General features: G+C 45.3%; 1 protein-coding gene across 1 annotated transcript in view; it reads left to right on the top strand.

Annotated features, from left to right (window-relative positions):
- The window catches only part of lrrk1 (leucine-rich repeat kinase 1), a 183,943-nt gene that overhangs the window by 152,647 nt on the left and 8,031 nt on the right, over positions 1 to 23,265 (top strand). Inside the window, exons 32-37 of the mRNA XM_038996044.1 lie at positions 99 to 216; positions 4,158 to 4,274; positions 8,111 to 8,308; positions 8,560 to 8,774; positions 20,691 to 21,197; positions 22,121 to 22,222. Of these exons, the coding sequence (XP_038851972.1) occupies positions 99 to 216; positions 4,158 to 4,274; positions 8,111 to 8,308; positions 8,560 to 8,774; positions 20,691 to 21,197; positions 22,121 to 22,222 (1,257 nt within the window). The remainder of the gene's footprint in view (positions 1 to 98; positions 217 to 4,157; positions 4,275 to 8,110; positions 8,309 to 8,559; positions 8,775 to 20,690; positions 21,198 to 22,120; positions 22,223 to 23,265) is intronic.

Genomic DNA, 23,265 nt, shown 5'->3' on the forward strand with positions numbered 1-23,265 from the left:
GTGAATGTGTGTTGTCCTATAGGAACTACAGTGTGGTAGTGAATGTGTGTTGTCCTATAGGAACTACAGTGTGGTAGTGAATGTGTGTTGTCTTCTAGGAACTACAGTGTGGTGAACGTAGAGAAGGGTCAGGTAGAGGTGAAGAGGATGCCGTGTCCAGGAACCAGGCTGAGCTGTCAGATGAAGATGGACAACACCTTATGGACCGCCACAGAGGTTGGCCAAACAATCACTAACACTGGGGTTGGAGTTGGCCAAACAATCACTAACACTGGGGTTGGAGTTGGCCAAACAATCACTAACACTGGGGTTGGAGTTGGCCAAACAATCACTAACACTGGGGTTGGAGTTGGCCAAACAATTACTAACACTGTGGTTGGAGTTGGCCAAACAATCATTAACACTGGGGTTGGGGTTTGCCAAACAATCACTAACACTGGGGTTGGAGTTGGCCAAACAATCATTAACACTGGGGTTGGGGTTTGCCAAACAATCATTAACACTGGGGTTGGAGTTGGCCAAACAGTCACTAACACTGGGTTTCCTATGGGCATTAGAATAGAATACTTATATTTATTCATACATGTTCTTTGCATCTGACAGTTTACTTAAATGTGAGTTTACATAAACACTGGGGGTGGGGTTGTCCAAACTATCCTTAACACTGGATTTACATTGCAAGTTTACAGTTTACATAGCCCTCTGTCGCAATGGAACTCAGCATGACATAAAACCTCAGACATAAAGGCATAAGCCTGTTGACACCATGTCAGTACAATTGCTCTCACCATACCATAAGTATGTTCATCTCTAGTCTAACCTGTGGCTTTGGCGTTGTAGTGTGTACACTCAGGCTGAGTTTTGTTGCTGTCATGTTAACTGGTGAAGCAGTGTAAAGTCTAGTGATAACATGTATGGGGAGTGTCATTGGGAACTGCCAAGAATACACTGGTACTTATGTAATTAGGGTACATGTTAAAGAATACATGGGTGTTTATATACAAAATGATCATTGCCAATATTTTTTATGTATTGCTCTTCCATGAAATGGAAGCGTATAACATTATCCACCTTGAGTAGATTATGTATATCTGTATACATTTAGTTTCTGTAAGTGTGTGATCGTGCGTGTACTTTACCAATCAAAAGTTTGGACACACCTACTCATTCAAGGGTTTTTCTTTATTTTTACTATTTTCTACATTGTAAAATAATAGTGAAGACGTCAAAACTATGAAATAACACATATGGAATCATGTAGTAACCAAAAAAGTGTTAAACAATTCAAAATATGTTTTAGATTTTAGAATCTTCAAAGTAGCCACCCTTTGCCTTGATGACAGCTTTGCGCACTCTTGGCATTCTCTCAACCAGCTTCACCTGTAATGCTTTTCCAACAGTCTTGAAGGAGTTCCCACATGCTGAGCACTTGTTGGCTGCTTTTCCTTCACTCTGCGGTCCAACTCATCCCAAACCATCTCAATTGGGTTGAGGTTGAGTGATTGTGGAGGCCAGGTCATCTGATGCAGCACTCATCACTTTCCTTCTTGGTCAAATAGCCCTTCCACAGCCTGGAGGTGTGTTTTGGGTCACTATCCTGTTGAAAAACAAATGAAAGTCCCACTAAGCACAAACCAGATCTTCTTATTGGTGTCCTTTATTCGTGGTTTCTTTGCAGCAATTCCATCATGAAGGCCTGATTCACGCAGTCTCCTCTGAACAGTTGATGTTGAGATGTGTCTGTTACTTGAACTCTGTGAGGTGCAATCTGAGGTGCAGTTAGTTGCCAATTTCTGAGGCTGGTAACACTGACCTTATGCTTTGCAGCAGAGGTAACTCTGTGTCTTCCATTCCTGTGGCAGCCCTCATGAGAGCCAGTTTCATCATAGCGCTTGAGGGTTTTTGCGACTGTACTTTAAATTTTCCGGATTGACTGACCTTCATGTCTTAAAGTAATGATGGACTGTCATTTCTCTTTGCTTATTTGGGCTGTTCTTGACCTAATATGGACTTGGTATTTTACCAAATAGTATATCTTCTGTATACCCCCCCTTGTCAGAGCACAACTGATTGTCTCAAACGCATTAAGAAGGAAATAAATTCCACAAATTAACTTTTAACAAGGCACACCTGTTAATTGAAAAGCATTTCAGGTGACTACCTCATGAAGCTGGTTGAGAGAATGCCAAGAGTGTGCAAAGCTGTCATCAAGGCAAAGGGTGGCTACTTTGAAGAATCTCAAATATAAAATATATTTTGATTTGTTTAACACCTTTTTGATGTCATCACTATTATTCTACAAAGTAGAAAATAGTAAAAATGTAAAAAACAATGGAATGATTAGGTGTCCAAACTTTTGACTGGTACTGTATGTACAGTATGTCGGAAGTTTACATACACCAGCCAAATACATTTAAACTCAGTTTTTCACAATTCCTGACATTTAATCCTAGTAAAAATTTCCCTGTCTTAGGTCAGTTAGGATCACCACTTTATTTTAAGAATGTGAAATGTCAGAATAATAGTAGAGAGAATGATTTATTTCAGCTTTTATTTCTTTCATCACATTCCCAGTGGGTCAGACATTTACATACACTCAATTAGTATTTGGTAGCATTGCCTTTAAATTGTTTAACTTGGGTCAAACGTTTCGGGTAGCCTTCCACAAGCTTCCCACAATAAGTTGGGTGAATTTTGGCCCATTCCTCCTGACAGAGCTGTTGTAACTGAGTCAGTTTTGTAGGCCTCCTTGCTCGCAAATACTTTTTCAGTTCTGCCCACAAATTTTCTGTAGAATTGAGGTCAGGGCTTTGTGATGGCCACTCCAATACCTTGACTTTGTTGTCTTTAAGCCATTTTGCCACAACTTTGGAAGTATTCTTGGGGTCATTGTCCATTTGGAAGACCCATTTGTGACCAAGCATTAACTTCCTGACTGATGTCTTGAAATGTTGCTTCAATATATCCACATAATTTTCCTCCCTCATGATGCCATCTATTTTGTGAAGTGCACCAGTCCCTCCTGCAGCAAAGCACCCCCACAACATGATACTGCCACCCCTGTGCTTCACGGTTGAGATGGTGTTCTTCGGCTTGCAAGCCTCCCCCTTTTTCCTCCAAACATAACGATGGTCATTATGGCCAAACAGTTCTATTTTCGTTTCATCAGACCAGAGGACATTTCTCCAAAAAGTACGATATTTGTCCCCATGTGCAGTTGCAAACCGTAGTCTGGCTTTTTTATGGCGGTTTTGGAGCAGTGACTTCTTCCTTGTTGAGCGGCCTTTCAGGTTATATCGATATAGGACTCGTTTTACTGTGGATATAGATACTTTTGTAACCGTTTCCTCCAGCATCTTCACAAGGTCCTTTGCTGTTGTTCTGGGAATGATTCGCACTTTTCGCACCAAAGTACATTCATCTCTAAGAGACAACGCGTCTCCTTCCTGAGCGGTATGACGGCTGCTTGGTCCCATGGTGTTTATACTTGCGTACTATTGTTTGTACAGATGAACGTGGTACCTTCAGGCGTTTGGAAATTGCTCTTAAGGGTGATCCAGACTTGTGGAGGTCTACAATCTTTTTTCTGAGGTCTTGGCTGATTTCTTTAGATTTTCCCATGATGTCAAGCAAAGAAGCACTGAGTTTGAAGGTAGGCCTTGAAATACATCCACAGGTACACCTCCAATTGACTCAAATTATGTCAATTGGCCTCTCAGAAGCTTCTAAAGCCATGACATCATTTTCTGGAATTTTCCAAGCTGTTTAAAGGCACAGTCAACTTAGTGCATGTAAACTTCTGACCCACTGGAATTGTGATACAGTGAATTATAAGTGAAATAATCTGTCTGTAAACAATTGTTGGAAAAATTACTTGTGTCATGCACAAAGTAGATGTCCCAACTGACTTGCCAAAACTATAGTTTGTTAACAAGAAATGTGTGGAGTGATTGAAAAACGAGTTTTAATGACAACAACCTAAGTGTATGTAAACTTCCGACTTCAACTGTACATACACGTGTGTGTGTGTGTGTGTGTGTGTGTGTGTGTGTGTGTGTGTGTGTGTGTGTGTGTGTGTGTGTGTGTGTGTGTGTGTGTGTGTGTGTGTGTGTGTGTGTGTGTGTGTGTGTATTTACTTGTGTGTGTGTGTGTTCTAGGAGCAGGAAGTGTTCATCTACAGTCTAAAGGAGATGTGTCCACTGAGCCAGCCTCAGAAACAGATCTCCTGTCCTGCTATAGTCACCTGTCTGTTCCCCGTGCCCGCCAGAGACCAGGTAACTCTCCTGTTGTCACCTGTCTGTTCCCCGTGCCCGCCAGAGACCAGGTAACTCTCCTGTTGTCACCTGTCTGTTCCCCGTGCCCGCCAGAGACCAGGTAACTCTCCTGTTGTCACCTGTCTGTTCCCCGTGCCCGCCAGAGACCAGGTAACTCTCCTGTTGTCACCTGTCTGTTCCCCGTGCCCGCCAGAGACCAGGTAACTCTCCTGTTGTCAACTGTCTGTTCCCCGTGCACGCCAGAGACCATGTAACATACTGTTCACTACTGCCCTGTATGGTTGTCATGATACCAGTATCACAATAATACCATACTCAATTTTTCCATGGCGAACACATAAAGCAGACTACTATTTGCTCCTTTAGGAACCTTCCTTACAATATTGTGTATAGCTTGTAAAATAAACACATTTGACTCTGGGTGATAACATAATGCTCTTTGTTTCCAAGATTAGGATTGTTTTCCTTTAGAAATGAAATCCGCTTCACATTTTGTTTCCTTGCCACAAGACTTATCGCGATACTGCTACCGTGACAACCCTATCTCAAACCATCTCCTAGACCAGTAGTTCCCTAACCGGTCCACCAGTAACCCCAACAATACACATTGTTGTTGTAGCCCCGGACAACCATACATGATTGCATGGATCTCTGTGAGAAAGAATTATGGGAACCCAAGCCATTGTTGTTCTGTCATCTACTAAACCCCAATGTAACCCTGATACACTGGATAATCAGTGTTCTCTTATCTCTGTACTGTAAAGTGTTTATACAGTAACAGTACAGCAGTTGATAATAATACGGTACCATCTAACTGCCTTCGAAACCAGCCTATGACTGTTTTCACCGTTTCTAGGGATTTATTTGCATTCTGACCATCATTAAGTAGCTCAGCTACTGTAGTAAAAGAGGTTTTACGGTCCTCTGAACAGTAGAAATGCCAGCCCTCAAGCGGTCCCGCTCTGAGCCAATGGCGCGTCTTTTTGATGTCAACATTCAAACAGTCTAAATCCATTTAATATATGCATCCCGAAAAATGTTCCTTTGGTTGTGTTTATGAAGGTAACATTAGAATACACATTTTTATATTTTTTAAAGAACATAATAGCATTTTCATTAGTATATGTTACTGTAGGCTATTTGTAATAAAAAAAATAAAAAAACACTAACCACACCCATTATAATTTCTATTATGATTTCATTTTGGCAGGTCTTAAGAAACATTGAAATAATAAAATGTATTTCAAAAGAACAGAATAGCATATTATCTGTTTTATTATGTTACTAGTCTTTGCTTAGTAGCCTGGGCTCTATGCTGCCACGTGTTCATGTGTGGAGTGCATGGAAGCGGTTATTCTTGGTAAAAGTGATATTTTGAAATAGAGCTCATCTCTTTAATTTTGAGCTATTTGGCAAAAATGAGTGTTTTGGAAACCTCAGAATCGTCTCTTTCAGATATTATACAGAAATCAAAACGTCTTACCTGCATATGACTCTGTAGCACGGGTCGGCAACGAGACCGTAAAATCACCAGGAATTCAGCTAAAAATGAGTTTCATTTAGGAAATCTATTCCCAAGTATTTCCAGGAATAAAAGAAGAGACGTGATGGTGTCTCAGTGTAATCAAGGTATGGAATGATTGTTCATTTCAAATACAATCTCTTTTTGGGCTTAGTTGTGGTCATTTGCGGTGCACAAATCATTGTACTAATGTTCTGCCTCCCCGACCATCCGCTCTGACAAAATCGCCCAGCGGCTGATTCTAGTTGCCTACCCCTGCTGTAGGAGGATTTTAAAAAGTCACTTTGTTGCTCCGTTTCCCTGCCTCTGTATCAATTCCAAGCTGCGCCCATCTCTTCATATACAGTTTGACGATTGTTAATATTGTCACCCATCAGACTATTGTCAATTTAATCTTGTGTTTAGGCTAACTCTATTATTATGTGTAAAATGTATTTCAATATAGTTTAGGTGTAGTTTAGATGGGCCATCAGCTGTGCTGTGTTAAATATACTTATTTAGGAAAAGTCAATGGCCAAGTAATTTAAACATTTAAATTAGTTTTGTGTCAACATGACGCTTTCGGTGCTTCTAGTGGTAAACAGGAGCACTGCCTGTTTGCCCCCTCACCTCCCCTTCTCCTTCCCCCTTCACCCCCCTCTCCCTAGACCCTCAGCCCTTTGAAGTGTCCTGTGGCTGGGGTAGTCCAGGTGTTGAGGCTGACCTAGTGGAGCCTGCTGTCTGTCTGGGGATAAGGAGCTAAAGACTCTCTCACATTATACCTGCAAGGCACTTTGATTTGCTTGCCACGAAGAAGGGGCGCAGAAGTGTTGGATAGTTTGATTTGCTTGCCATGAAGAAGGGGTGCAGAAGTGTTGGATAGTTTGATTTGCTTGCCATGAAGAAGGGGTGCAGAAGTGTTGGATAGTTTGATTTGCTTGCCATGAAGAAGGGGTGCAGAAGTGTTGGATAGTTTGATTTGCTTGCCATGAAGAAGGGGTGCAGAAGTGTTGGATAGTTTGATTTGCTTGCCATGAAGAAGGGGTGCAGAAGTGTTAGATAGTTTGATTTGCTTGCCATGAAGAAGGGGTGCAGAAGTGTTGGATAGTTTGATTTGCTTGCCATGAAGAAGGGGTGCAGAAGTGTTGGATAGTTTGATTTGCTTGCCATGAAGAAGGGGTGCAGAAGTGTTGGATAGTTTGATTTGCTTGCCATGAAGAAGGGGTGGAGAAGTGTTAGATAGTTTGATTTGCTTGCCATGAAGAAGGGGTGCTGAAGTGTTGGATAGTTTGATTTGCTTGCCATGAAGAAGGGGTGCAGAAGTGTTGGATAGTTTGATTTGCTTGCCATGAAGAAGGGGCGCAGAAGTGTTGGATAGTTTGATTTGCTTGCCATGAAGAAGGGGTGCAGAAGTGTTGGATAGTTTGATTTGTTTGCCATGAAGAAGGGGTGCAGAAGTGTTGGATAGTTTGATTTGCTTGCCATGAAGAAGGGGTGCAGAAGTGTTGGATAGTTTGATTTGTTGGAACTTTGACAGAAGCAACACGTCCAAAGTACCACAGCTCTATCTAACATATTTCTGACACGTCGGCTGTTCAGGGTGTTACACTGCAGACGTGGAGCCCCCTTTGATCTTCCCCTCCTTCCCAGAAACCCATCCTCCACTGAAGTCGGCTGTACAGGTAGAACAGTCAGGCCCCGCTGTAGGACAACAGTAGAACAACAGCTGGTAGTTGCTAGGGGGACTGCGAGGTCGTGGGAGGAACAACTCTGGGGAAAACATTCTACAGTGACACTGAGCAGCTGACCTGGTTGTATGACATGTAAATATGTGTCGGGAATGACGAACGCTATCAAATACATATTTACACTTAAATTAGAAGACCGTACAGTAGATTGATTTACTGGTTGTATTATTTACTGTAGCAGTGCATACAAGAGTCGTTTTACTGCCCCGCTCTCTATTTTAACTTTGCAAACATGAATGTTTTCACGTCCGTTCATGCTTTTCATCTAGTCTTCAGTCTTTATCACGGTTTGGATGTGTTGTTGATATCTTTACTATCTGTCTCTCTCTCTCTCTCTCTCTCTCTCTCTCTCTCTCTCTCTCTCTCTGTCTCTCTGTCTCTCTGTCTCTCTATCTCTTTCTCTCTCTTTCTCTATCTCTCTGTCTCTCTCTCTCTCTCTCTCTCTTTCTCTATCTCTCTCTATCTCTCTCTATCTCTCTCTATCTCTCTCTCTATCTCTCTGTCTCTCTCTCCATGTCCCTTCAACCACTCTCCATTCCGTATACACCCCCCCAACCTAACATTCTGGTCTCCTCCCACCCATGCAGACCCAGGCGTGTGTCTTCATGGGGATGTCAGACGGTCTGGTGGCTGTGTACTCCCTAATGGATGACATGCCTGTAGAAGGAGAGACCTACCTGTGTTCTCACACCCTCAATACGACCATGTTCGGGATGGAGGACTCTGACCCCAGACAGAGACCCTACCCAGTCAGGAGCATGGTCCTGGTCCACAGTGGATCCCAGGTTGGAATAGATATATCAATATGCCACGATATGCCGATATATTGAAATGTATCTATTTATCTATCCATCTAGATATTCTGATATATTTCAATATACCTGTATACTACAATGTCAAATTATGAAATAGTAAATAATTGTATACAGTAGTGAAATACCGGTAACCTCATTACAATGTTACTGGGTTAAACTCTGGTAATATGAATGGTTATCATAAAGTGTAAATCTTATCTCCACCTTGCTCTTCCTCCCAGCTGTGGTACTCCCATGGTCCAGGCCTGCTGGTGATCGACTGCCGGACCCTCCAGGCGGTGCGTCGTCTGGACCCCTACGACCCACCATCCTCCATACAGGCCCTGGCCTCCAGCCCCTGTCTGTGGGGGGATGAGGCGGTGTGGACCCTGGACGACCACACCAACACCCTGCAGCTGTACCACGCTGCCACCTACCAGCTCTGTGCCACGTACAGGTGTGTGAGACGTGGGTGGGTGGGGTGAGGTAGTGTTACACTAATGGGGAGGACACAGCTATAGGATACGCTGGTGGTAGGTAGGACACAGCTATAGGATAGGGCTGGTGGTAGGTAGGACACAGCTATAGGATAGGGCTGGTGGTAGGTAGGACACAGCTATAGGATAGGGCTGGTGGTAGGTAGGACATAGCTATAGGATAGGGCTGGTGGTAGGTAGGACACAGCTATAGGATACGCTGGTGGTAGGTAGGACACAGCTATAGGATAGGGCTGGTGGTAGGTAGGACACAGCTATAGGATAGGGCTGGTGGTAGGTAGGACACAGCTATAGGATAGGGCTGGTGGTAGGTAGGACACAGCTATAGGATAGGGCTGGTGGTAGGTAGGACACAGCTATAGGATACGCTGGTGGTAGGTAGGACACAGCTATAGGATAGGGCTGGTGGTAGGTAGGACACAGCTATAGGATAGGGCTGGTGGTAGGTAGGACACAGCTATAGGATAGGGCTGGTGGTAGGTAGGACACAGCTATAGGATAGGGCTGGTGGTAGGTAGGACACAGCTATAGGATACGCTGGTGGTAGGTAGGACACAGCTATAGGATAGGGCTGGTGGGAGGTAGGACACAGCTATAAGATATGCTGGTGGTAGGTAGGACACAGCTATAAGATACGCTGGTGGTAGGTAGGACACAGCTATAGGATACGCTGGTGGTAGGTAGGACACAGCTATAGGATAGGGCTGGTGGTAGGTAGGACACAGCTATAGGATATGCTGGTGGTAGGTAGGACACAGCTATAGGATAGGGCTGGTGGTAGGTAGGACACAGCTATAGGATAGGGCTGGTGGTAGGTAGGACATAGCTATAGGATAGGGCTGGTGGTAGGTAGGACACAGCTATAGGATAGGGCTGGTGGTAGGTAGGACACAGCTATAGGATAGGGCTGGTGGTAGGTAGGACACAGCTATAGGATAGGGCTGGTGGTAGGTAGGACATAGCTATAGGATAGGGCTGGTGGTAGGTAGGACACAGCTATAGGATAGGGCTGGTGGTAGGTAGGACACAGCTATAGGATATGCTGGTGGTAGGTAGGACACAGCTATAGGATAGGGCTGGTGGTAGGTAGGACACAGCTATAGGATAGGGCTGGTGGTAGGTAGGACACAGCTATAGGATAGGGCTGGTGGTAGGTAGGACACAGCTATAGGATATGCTGGTGGTAGGTAGGACACAGCTATAGTATAGGGCTGGTGGTAGGTAGGACACAGCTATAGGATAGGGCTGGTGGTAGGTAGGACATAGCTATAGGATAGGGCTGGTGGTAGGTAGGACACAGCTATAGGATAGGGCTGGTGGTAGGTAGGACACAGCTATAGGATATGCTGGTGGTAGGTAGGACACAGCTATAGGATAGGGCTGGTGGTAGGTAGGACACAGCTATAGGATAGGGCTGGTGGTAGGTAGGACACAGCTATAGGATAGGGCTGGTGGTAGGTAGGACACAGCTATAGGATATGCTGGTGGTAGGTAGGACACAGCTATAGGATAGGGCTGGTGGTAGGTAGGACACAGCTATAGGATAGGGCTGGTGGTAGGTAGGACACAGCTATAGGATAGGGCTGGTGGTAGGTAGGACACAGCTATAGGATAGGGCTGGTGGTAGGTAGGACACAGCTATAGGATACGCTGGTGGTAGGTAGGACACAGCTATAAGATATGCTGGTGGTAGGTAGGACACAGCTATAGGATACGCTGGTGGTAGGTAGGACACAGCTATACGATACGCTGGTGGTAGGTAGGACATAGCTATAGGATAGGGCTGGTGGTAGGTAGGACACAGCTATAGGATAGGGCTGGTGGTAGGTAGGACATAGCTATAGGATAGGGCTGGTGGTAGATAGGACACAGCTATAGGATAGGGCTGGTGGTAGGTAGGACACAGCTATAGGATAGGGCTGGTGGTAGGTAGGACACAGCTATAGGATAGGGCTGGTGGTAGGTAGGACACAGCTATAGGATACGCTGGTGGTAGGTAGGACACAGCTATAGGATAGGGCTGGTGGGAGGTAGGACACAGCTATAAGATATGCTGGTGGTAGGTAGGACACAGCTATAAGATACGCTGGTGGTAGGTAGGACACAGCTATAAGATACGCTGGTGGTAGGTAGGACACAGCTATAGGATAGGGCTGGTGGTAGGTAGGACACAGCTATAGGATATGCTGGTGGTAGGTAGGACACAGCTATAGGATAGGGCTGGTGGTAGGTAGGACACAGCTATAGGATAGGGCTGGTGGTAGGTAGGACACAGCTATAGGATAGGGCTGGTGGTAGGTAGGACACAGCTATAGGATATGCTGGTGGTAGGTAGGACACAGCTATAGGATAGGGCTGGTGTTAGGTAGGACACAGCTATAGGATAGGGCTGGTGGTAGGTAGGACACAGCTATAGGATAGGGCTGGTGGTAGGTAGGACACAGCTATAGGATAGGGTTGGTGGTAGGTAGGACACAGCTATAGGATACGCTGGTGGTAGGTAGGACACAGCTATAGGATACGCTGGTGGTAGGTAGGACACAGCTATAGGATACGCTGGTGGTAGGTAGGACACAGCTATAGGATAGGGCTGGTGGGAGGTAGGACATAGCTATAGGATAGGGCTGGTGGTAGGTAGGACACAGCTATAGGATACGCTGGTGGTAGGTAGGACACAGCTATAAGATACGCTGGTGGTAGGTAGGACACAGCTATAGGATACGCTGGTGGTAGGTAGGACACAGCTATAGGATAGGGCTGGTGGTAGGTAGGACACAGCTATAGGATAGGGCTGGTGGTAGGTAGGACACAGCTATAGGATACGCTGGTGGTAGGTAGGACACAGCTATAAGATATGCTGGTGGTAGGTAGGACACAGCTATAGGATAGGGCTGGTGGTAGGTAGGACACAGCTATAGGATAGGGCTGGTGGTAGGTAGGACACAGCTATAGGATAGGGCTGGTGGTAGGTAGGACACAGCTATAGGATAGGGCTGGTGGTAGGTAGGACACAGCTATAAGATATGCTGGTGGTAGGTAGGACACAGCTATAGTATAGGGCTGGTGGTAGGTAGGACACAGCTATAGGATAGGGCTGGTGGTAGGTAGGACATAGCTATAGGATAGGGCTGGTGGTAGGTAGGACACAGCTATAGGATAGGGCTGGTGGTAGGTAGGACACAGCTATAGGATATGCTGGTGGTAGGTAGGACACAGCTATAGGATAGGGCTGGTGGTAGGTAGGACACAGCTATAGGATAGGGCTGGTGGTAGGTAGGACACAGCTATAGGATAGGGCTGGTGGTAGGTAGGACATAGCTATAGGATAGGGCTGGTGGTAGGTAGGACACAGCTATAGGATAGGGCTGGTGGTAGGTAGGACACAGCTATAGGATATGCTGGTGGTAGGTAGGACACAGCTATAGGATAGGGCTGGTGGTAGGTAGGACACAGCTATAGGATAGGGCTGGTGGTAGGTAGGACACAGCTATAGGATAGGGCTGGTGGTAGGTAGGACACAGCTATAGGATATGCTGGTGGTAGGTAGGACACAGCTATAGTATAGGGCTGGTGGTAGGTAGGACACAGCTATAGGATAGGGCTGGTGGTAGGTAGGACATAGCTATAGGATAGGGCTGGTGGTAGGTAGGACACAGCTATAGGATAGGGCTGGTGGTAGGTAGGACACAGCTATAGGATATGCTGGTGGTAGGTAGGACACAGCTATAGGATAGGGCTGGTGGTAGGTAGGACACAGCTATAGGATAGGGCTGGTGGTAGGTAGGACACAGCTATAGGATAGGGCTGGTGGTAGGTAGGACACAGCTATAGGATATGCTGGTGGTAGGTAGGACACAGCTATAGGATAGGGCTGGTGGTAGGTAGGACACAGCTATAGGATAGGGCTGGTGGTAGGTAGGACACAGCTATAGGATAGGGCTGGTGGTAGGTAGGACACAGCTATAGGATAGGGCTGGTGGTAGGTAGGACACAGCTATAGGATACGCTGGTGGTAGGTAGGACACAGCTATAAGATACGCTGGTGGTAGGTAGGACACAGCTATAGGATACGCTGGTGGTAGGTAGGACACAGCTATACGATACGCTGGTGGTAGGTAGGACATAGCTATAGGATAGGGCTGGTGGTAGGTAGGACACAGCTATAGGATAGGGCTGGTGGTAGGTAGGACATAGCTATAGGATAGGGCTGGTGGTAGATAGGACACAGCTATAGGATAGGGCTGGTGGTAGGTAGGACACAGCTATAGGATAGGGCTGGTGGTAGGTAGGACACAGCTATAGGATAGGGCTGGTGGTAGGTAGGACACAGCTATAGGATACGCTGGTGGTAGGTAGGACACAGCTATAGGATAGGGCTGGTGGGAGGTAGGACACAGCTATAAGATATGCTGGTGGTAGGTAGGACACAGCTATAAGATACGCTGGTGGTAGGTAGGACACAGCTATAGGATACGCTGGTGGTAGGTAGGACACAGCTATAAGATATGCTGGTGGTAGGTAGGACACAGCTATAGGATAGGGCTGGTGGTAGGTAGGACACAGCTATAGGATAGGGCTGGTGGTAGGTAGGACATAGCTATAGGATAGGGCTGGTGGTAGGTAGGACACAGCTATAGGATACGCTGGTGGTAGGTAGGACACAGCTATAGGATACGCTGGTGGTAGGTAGGACACAGCTATAGGATACGCTGGTGGTAGGTAGGACACAGCTATAGGATACGCTGGTGGTAGGTAGGACACAGCTATAGGATACGCTGGTGGTAGGTAGGACACAGCTATAGGATAGGGCTGGTGGTAGGTAGGACACAGCTATAGGATACGCTGGTGGTAGGTAGGACACAGCTATAAGATATGCTGGTGGTAGGTAGGACACAGCTATAGGATACGCTGGTGGTAGGTAGGACACAGCTATAGGATACGCTGGTGGTACGTAGGACACAGCTATAGGATAGGGCTGGTGGTAGGTAGGACACAGCTATTGGATAGGGCTGGTGGTAGGTAGGGCACAGCTATAGGATACGCTGGTGGTAGGTAGGACACAGCTATAGGATAGGGCTGGTGGTAGGTAGGACACAGCTATAGGATAGGGCTGGTGGTAGGTAGGACACAGCTATAAGATATGCTGGTGGTAGGTAGGACACAGCTATAGGATACGCTGGTGGTAGGTAGGACACAGCTATAGGATAGGGCTGGTGGTAGGTAGGACACAGCTATATGATATGCTGGTGGTAGGTAGGACACAGCTATAGGATAGGGCTGGTGGTAGGTAGGACACAGCTATAGGATAGGGCTGGTGGTAGGTAGGACACAGCTATAGGATAGGGCTGGTGGTAGGTAGGACATAGCTATAGGATAGGGCTGGTGGTAGGTAGGACACAGCTATAGGATAGGGCTGGTGGTAGGTAGGACACAGCTATAGGATATGCTGGTGGTAGGTAGGACACAGCTATAGGATAGGGCTGGTGGTAGGTAGGACACAGCTATAGGATAGGGCTGGTGGTAGGTAGGACACAGCTATAGGATAGGGCTGGTGGTAGGTAGGACACAGCTATAAGATATGCTGGTGGTAGGTAGGACACAGCTATAGTATAGGGCTGGTGGTAGGTAGGACACAGCTATAGGATAGGGCTGGTGGTAGGTAGGACATAGCTATAGGATAGGGCTGGTGGTAGGTAGGACACAGCTATAGGATAGGGCTGGTGGTAGGTAGGACATAGCTATAGGATAGGGCTGGTGGTAGGTAGGACACAGCTATAGGATAGGGCTGGTGGTAGGTAGGACATAGCTATAGGATAGGGCTGGTGGTAGATAGGACACAGCTATAGGATAGGCCTGGTGGTAGGTAGGACACAGCTATTGGATAGGGCTGGTGGTAGGTAGGACACAGCTATAGGATAGGGCTGGTGGTAGGTAGGACACAGCTATAGGATACGCTGGTGGTAGGTAGGACACAGCTATAGGATAGGGCTGGTGGTAGGTAGGACACAGCTATAAGATACGCTGGTGGTAGGTAGGACACAGCTATAAGATATGCTGGTGGTAGGTAGGACACAGCTATAGGATATGCTGGTGGTAGGTAGGACACAGCTATAGGATAGGGCTGGTGGTAGGTAGGACACAGCTATAGGATAGGGCTGGTGGTAGGTAGGACAAAGCTATAGGATAGGGCTGGTGGTAGGTAGGACACAGCTATAGGATAGGGCTGGTGGTAGGTAGGACACAGCTATAGGATAGGGCTGGTGGTAGGTAGGACACAGCTATAGGATACGCTGGTGGTAGGTAGGAAGGACACAGCTATAAGATATGCTGGTGGTAGGTAGGACACAGCTATAGGATATGCTGGTGGTAGGTAGGACACAGCTATAGGATAGGGCTGGTGGTAGGTAGGACACAGCTATAGGATACGCTGGTGGTAGGTAGGACACAGCTATAGGATACGCTGGTGGTAGGTAGGACACAGCTATAAGATATGCTGGTGGTAGGTAGGACACAGCTATAGGATACGCTGGTGGTAGGTAGGACACAGCTATAGGATAGGGCTGGTGGTAGGTAGGACACAGCTATAGGATAGGGCTGGTGGTAGGTAGGACACAGCTATAGGATAGGGCTGGTGGTAGGTAGGACACAGCTATAGGATAGGGCTGGTGGTAGGTAGGACACAGCTATAGGATAGGGCTGGTGGTAGGTAGGACACAGCTATAGGATAGGGCTGGTGGTAGGTAGGACACAGCTATAGGATAGGGCTGGTGGTAGGTAGGACACAGCTATAGGATAGGGCTGGTGGTAGGTAGGACACAGCTATAGGATAGGGCTGGTGGTAGGTAGGACACAGCTATAGGATAGGGCTGGTGGTAGGTAGGACACAGCTATAGGATAGGGCTGGTGGTAGGTAGGACACAGCTATAGGATAGGGCTGGTGGTAGGTAGGACACAGCTATAGGATACGCTGGTGGTAGGTAGGACACAGCTATAGGATAGGGCTGGTGGTAGGTAGGACACAGCTATAGGATAGGGCTGGTGGTAGGTAGGACACAGCTATAAGATACGCTGGTGGTAGGTAGGACACAGCTATAGGATAGGGCTGGTGGTAGGTAGGACACAGCTATAGGATAGGGCTGGTGGGAGGTAGGGTGAGTGAGCGGTGATGGTGACTGGAGAGGGCTTTGACTGATAGGAAAGATATTCAAACTTGACTTTAGAAAACCATGGCCCATAAAGCCAATGTCTTGTGTACTTAACCAACTATACTAATATTCTATAGTATACTAACTAATATACTAACTAAAAAGGGACTTAGGAAATAAAAAGAAGAAGAAACTACACTATGAAACAAAGATAAATTACAAAGAATGAGAGTAAAAAGCTTTGAAGCACCTTAAACTTCTTCTGGCTGCAAGCCCGACGTCGGTACACTTATGACAACAGCCAGCTCAAGTGCAGGGCGCGAAATTCTAAATATATTTTTTAGAAATATTTAACTTTCACACATTAACAAGTCCAATACAGCATTTGAAAGATAAACATCTTGTGAATCCAGCCAACATGTCCGAGCGAAAACACCACGTATATTTATGTTAGCTCACCACCAAATACAAAAAAGGACAGACATTTTTCACAGCACAGGTAGCATGCACAAAGCCAACCTAACTAACCAAGATCCAACCAAACTAACCAAGAAACAACTTCATCAGATGACAGTCCTATAACATGTTACACAATAAATCTGTTTTGTTCGAAAAATGTGCATATTTGAGGTATAAATCAGTTTTACATTGCTGCTACCATCACAGCTACCGTCAGAAATAGCACCGAAGCAGCCAGAGTAATTACAGACACCAACGTCAAATACCTAAATACTCATCATAAAACATTTCTGAAAAATACATGGTGTACAGCAAATGAAAGACAGGCATCTTGTGATTCCAGCCAATATTTCCGATTTATTAAGTGTTTTACAGCGAAAACACAATATAGCATTATATTAGCTTACCACAATAGCCAGAAACACAAGCCATTTCCCAGCAGCAAAAGTTAGCGATCGTAACAAACCAGCAAAAGATATATAATTTTTGACTAACCTTGATAAGCTTCATCAGATGACAGTCCTATAACATCAGGTTATACATACACTTATGTTTTGTTCGAAAATGTGCATATTTAGAGCTGAAATCAGTGGTTATACATTGTGCTAACGTAGCATCTTTTTCCCACAACGTCCGGATATTTATCTGACACTCACATATTCTGACCAAATAACTATTTATAAACATGACTAAAAAATACATGTTGTATAGGAAATGATAGATACACTAGTTCTTAATGCAATCGCAGTGTTAGAATTCTAAAAATAACTTCATTACGACATAAGGCTTACGTTATGGCGAGATAGTGCCCAAAACCTGGGCGCAAAACTAATAGTACACAGTTCGACAGATATATGAAATAGCATCATAAAATGGGTCCTACTTTTGATGAGCTTCCATCAGAATGTTGTCCAGAACAATCGTTGTTTGGATTTAGAACGTCCTCTTCTCCAGTCAATTAGCACAGAAAGCTAGCAAAGTGGCGCGAAGCTCTCCTTCCTGAACATACGCAGACAAAGCAACACGCCTAACGTCCCGAAAAAATTTCAATAATCTAATAAAACTATATTGAAAAAACATACTTTACGATGATATTGTCACATGTATCAAATAAAATCAAAGCCGGAGATAGTAGTCGCCTATAACGACAGCTTTCCAGAAGGCAATTCCAGGTCCATCCTCGCGCTTTCCAGAAAACAGGAAATGGGTGACACGTCATTCCAAGAGGATTTATTCCACCTCAGACCAAGATAATCACTCCATTTCTTCTCTCACTGCCTCTTGACATCTAGTGGAAGGTGTATGACGTGCATGTATACTAATACGTATCATGCCCATTTATAGGCAGGCCCTAGAACAGAGCATCGTTTTCAGACTTTCCACTTCCTGGTCAGGAAGTTTGCTGCCAAATGAGTTCTGTTTTACTCACAGATATAATTCAAACGGTTTTAGAAACTAGAGATTGTTTTCTATCCAATAGTAATAATAATATGCATATTGTACGAGCAAGAATTGAGTACGAGGCCGATTGAAATGGGCACCTTTTATCAGAGCTACTCAATACTGCCCCTGCAGCCCAAACAGGTTAAATTATATTTTGGGAAAAAAGGCAAGATTAGCAAATTTAGGCATGACATTCCAGCAACAAACGCTGTCAAGTGTCAGTGTGCAGCAGGTAGGACGGAGTCAGGTGCAGGACACAGAACTGAGTAAAAAACGTACTTTACTCGAATAAACAACAAAATAATTCCATGCAGGGAAAATACTCCAGCTCACAGAAATAGCGAACACTTAACAACGAACAAACACACACAAAACCATGTGGGAACCAGAGGGTTAAATAGGGAATAAATAATAATGTAATGGAAACCAGGTGTGTACAATAAAGACAAAACAAATGGACAATGAAACGTAGATCGGTGGCGGCTAGAAAACCGGTGACGACAACCGCTGAACGCCACCCGAACAAGGAGAGGCACCAACTTCGGCGGAAGTCGTGACAAACGCTGACACTTCACATCCAAGTATATCTAACCAAATTATGAAAAAGACAAGCATTGTTATTTTTAATTCCATAAAGTGAGTGTGGAAGAGGTGAAATGGTTATTATTGTCTATCAACAATGACAAGCCACCAGGGTCTGACAACTTGGATGGAAAATTACTGAGGATAATAGCGGACGATATTGCCCCTCCTATTTGCTATATTTTCAATGTAACCCTACTAGAAACTGTGTTTCCAGGCTGTGTTTCCAGGCTTGGAGGGAAGCAAAAGTCATGTATAGGGGGCTTTACTATCTAATAATAGTAAAGCCCCCTTTACTGGCTCAAATAGCTGACCAAACAGCCTGTTACCAACCCTTAGTAAACTTTTGGAAAAAATTGTGTTTGACCAGATATAATGCTATTTTACAGTAAACTAATTGACAACACACTTTCAGTATGCTTATAGTGAAGGACATACAACAAGCACAGCACTTACACAAATGACTGATGATTGGCTGAGAGAAATTGAGGATAAAAAGATTGTGGGGGCTGTTTTGTTAGACTTCAGTGCAGCTTTTGACATTATCGATCATAGTCTGCTGCTGGAAAATTGTATGTGTTATGGCTTTACACCCCCTGCTATATTGTGGATAAAGAGTTACCTGTCTAACAGAACACAGAGGGTGTTCTTTAATGGAAGCCTATCCAACATAATCCAGGTAGAATCAGGAATTCCCCAGGGCAGCTGTCTAGGCCCCTTACTTTTTTCAATCTTTACTAATGACATGAGTAAAGCCAGTGTGTCTATGTATGTGGATGAATCAACACTATACATGTCAGCTATTAGTTTCAGAGTGGTTGGAAAGGAATAAGTTAGTTGTAAATATTTCTAAAACTAAAAGCATTGTATTTGGGACAAATCATTTGCTAAACCTCAACTAAACCTTGTAATAAATCATGTGGAAATGTGGACTAAAGTAATACTAATACTGGATTGTAAACTGTCATGGTCAAAACATATTGATACAACAGTAGCTAAGATGGAGACCTTCTTAACAGCACTATCAACAAGGTAGGTCCTAGAGGCCCTAGTGTTGTCGCACCTGGACTACTGTTCAGTCGTGGTCAGGTGTCACAAAGAGGGACTTTTGCAATTGGAAAATTGCAATTGGCTCAGAACAGGGCAGCACGGCTGCCCTTGGATGTACACAGAGAGCTAATATTAATAATATGCATGTTAATCTCTCCTGGCTCAAAGTGGAGGGAGATTGACTTCATCATTACTTGTATTTATGAGAGGTATTGACATGTTGAATGCACCGAGCTGTCTGTTTGAACTACTGGCACACAGCTTGGACACCCATGCATACCCCACAAGACATGCCACAAAGGTCTCTTCACAGTCCCCAAGTCCAGAACAGACTATGGGAGGCGCACAGTACTACATAGAGCCATGACGTCATGGAACTCTATTCCACATCATGTAACTCATGCAAGCAATAACATGTGATTAAAAAAACAGATTAAAAAAACACCTTATGGAACAGGGGGGACTGTGAAGCAACATAAACATAGCCACAGACACATGCATACACACACACACAATAAAATACGCACTATAGACACACGTACACATGGATTTAGAACTGTAGATATGTGCTAGTGGTGGAGTAGGGGCCTGAGGGCACACAGTGTGTTGTGAAATCTGTGAATGTATTGTCATGTTTTTAAAATAGATTAAACTGCCTTCATTTTCCTGGACCCCAGGAAGAGTCAGCAGCTAATGGGGATCCATAATGAATACAAATACACAGCCAAGACACAATTTACTCTGCAACAGACCATGTGACCAATACATACACATAATACAAATACACAGCCAAGACACAATTTCACTCTGCAACAGACCATGTGACCAATACATACACATAATACAAATACACAGCCAAAACACAATTTCACTCTGCAACAGACCATGTGACCAATACATACACATAATACAAATACACAGCCAAAACACAATTTCACTCTGCAACAGACCATGTGACCAATACATACACATAATACAAATACACAGCCAAAACACAATTTCACTCTGCAACAGACCATGTGACCAATACATACACATAATACAAATACACAGCCAAGACACAATTTCACTCTGCAACAGACCATGTGACCAATACATACACATAATACAAATACACAGCCAAAACACAATTTCACTCTGCAACAGACCATGTGACCAATACATACACATAATACAAATGTAATTTCGTCATTCCAGCTGTGGAGACGCCAACCCTCTCCGGGACGTGTTCACTGTACAGCGACCTGCAGGGGTTACCATGGATATTAGTCCTGACCTTGACTCACAGAGGAAGAGTCTAGATGAGGAGGAGGAAGAGGAGGAGTGTCCTAACGGCAAAGTGACGCTGATCTACAGTGAGGAGGCGGGGACTCAGATCATCCAGCACCAGGATTCGCTGACGGACTACTGCTCCATGTCCTCTGACTCCACCCCTTCGCTGGGATTTGACCGATCCGGCCCCTTGTCAGAGCCACTGGGATTGGACAGATCCAGTTCCTGCGCGCTCAGCTCATTGGCTAGTTCCAGCAGTATGCCTTTTTCCACTGAGGAGGAAGAGAGGCCTCAGGAAGAGAGGCCTCAGGACCACCCAGACGACTCTGACTCTGTGGTGAACTCTGACCCCACCACAACCTTTACCACCACTCCCCCCCACCTGCAGGCCCTCACTGTGCTGGCTGTCAATGGAACCCTTTGGATCCCCAGGTACCCACAATGCTACACACACAAACCCAGCATGTCACACTGTCATACAACAGACTTAGGGGTCGGGTTCCAAGTCCTATTTTTTAGCAGTCAAGAAAAGATTGCTATACCATATTTAGGTGGTTCCTGAGACGTTAACACTCCTCCAGGCGTTGTGAGATCTGATACTGCAACACATTTCCATCTGGTCTGTCTGGTCCTACTCCAATCTGTTTTGGATGTAAGCACTAGTTGTTATTTAGGCGAAGTTGTGTTTCTATAGCTCGGGCTGACACTAAAGACTTGTGAAGAGCAGAATCAACAACCACTGAAATATCTGAACGGTTCCTTTTGTGAAGGAAAAGGCTTTTTAGAAAAGTCCCAAATGGCCCAGTCTGGTGCCAGGTCAGGGTCTTTTTCTGGCCCAGAGTAGACTTGTTTTGGGCCAGGCTTCAGAGAGTGAAACACTAAGGTCTATGTCTTTAGGCCTAACACTGGGGTCAAGTCTTATGGTGTAAATATGCCAGCAGATGGAACTTAGCTCTGCCCTCAAATCACAATTTAGAGTTTTGAATAAGGTTTGTCATTTACAAAATAGTATTCAACTAACCGAGTATGTCAAACATAAAAATAAAAAATGTGCAAAGTAACCATGATTGCTACCGTTAGTTGTTGTGCTAGTCAGCTATAGCTTGTTCTCTATCTAACTGTCTAGTTAATGGTGAGCCAATATATTTTATCATGGCTTTGTCTTGTCCCTCTGCAGCAGACACGTTTTGGCCTTCTTTGTCATTATTGAGCCAATACTCGAATCAGCAAGAAGTGATGTGAATCAGAGTATAATTAGAATGTATGAGTATAATCTACGTGGTCAGCCCACTGAAACATTACCTATTTGACTCTGCCAACAACAGATCTTTAGTCACTACTGTGTTGTGTTCCAGGAGGGGTGGTGACGTGATGGTGATCGAGGTCCAGCGGCAGACAGGACAGCTCAGGGGGCGTGTCATCGCTGTGCTCTGCCCCCCTGGAACTTCCTCTTACGGGTGAGGTCATATCCTGTCAGGAAGGCTGTTTCTCAATAGTCTAAAGGGACAGTTTGAGATGCGTCCATTCTTTTTGATAGCCAGTGAGGTGTGTAGACTGTTTGTCCAATCAGCTTCCACCATGCTGATGGAACAGCCAGTTGCAAATCCATTCCTAGCCCCACCCCCTAGACAATGCTTTTAAATCCGAGAAGGTTTTGTGAATATGGTAATAGCCCTAATAGCCCTCCCTTGCCCTCTGATAGGCTAGGTCAGGGCTGCCTTCTTGGAGCTCTACCGTCCTGCAGGGTTTCAGTCCAACCGTTATTTAGCACACCGTAGTTTATTAGCTGCTTACCAAGACCTTAACTAGCTGAATCAGGTATGTCAGGTTAGGGTTGGACTGAAAACCTACAGGACGGTATATCGCCAGGAAGAGGGTTGAGCAGCACTGGCCTAAATGGTATTTCCTTTGGGATCCATAGGATGTACCCAATTGTAGAGGCTACCGTATGGGTTCATGCTCTAAAGCAGGTATCCCATTCCTAGCCTTCGAGGGCCACAGTGTCTGTTGACTACAGCTTCTCCTTCAGTAGTAGCCTTTACACCCTGCCGTGCAGAGCTGTACTGGGCTGGCCTGGTTACGTATCCACCATAGTAGCTGTAACCGTGCTGTAACAGACTGTCTGAGCCAGCACAGTTCCGTTGGGGTCGTTGAGCCAGCACAGTTCCGTTGGGGTCGTTGAGCCAGCACAGTTCCGTTGGGGTCGTTGAGCCAGCACAGTTCCGTTGGGGTCGTTGAGCCAGCACAGTTCCGTTGGGGTCGTTGAGCCAGCACAGTTCCGTTGGGGTCGTTGAGCCAGCACAGTTCCGTTGGGGTCGTTGAGCCAGCACAGTTCCGTTGGGGTCGTTGAGCCAGCACAGTTCCGTTGGGGTCGTTGAGCCAGCACAGTTCCGTTGGGGTCGTTGAGCCAGCACAGTTCCGTTGGGGTCGGCACGATAGTGTGAGTTATAGAACTGATCTCGAGCTGGGAAGCCAGTTGTGTGGCTGTGTGTCCTGTCTG

Source organism: Salvelinus namaycush, chromosome 1 (assembly GCF_016432855.1).
Source record: "Salvelinus namaycush isolate Seneca chromosome 1, SaNama_1.0, whole genome shotgun sequence".
NCBI classification, from domain to species: Eukaryota; Metazoa; Chordata; class Actinopteri; order Salmoniformes; family Salmonidae; genus Salvelinus; species Salvelinus namaycush.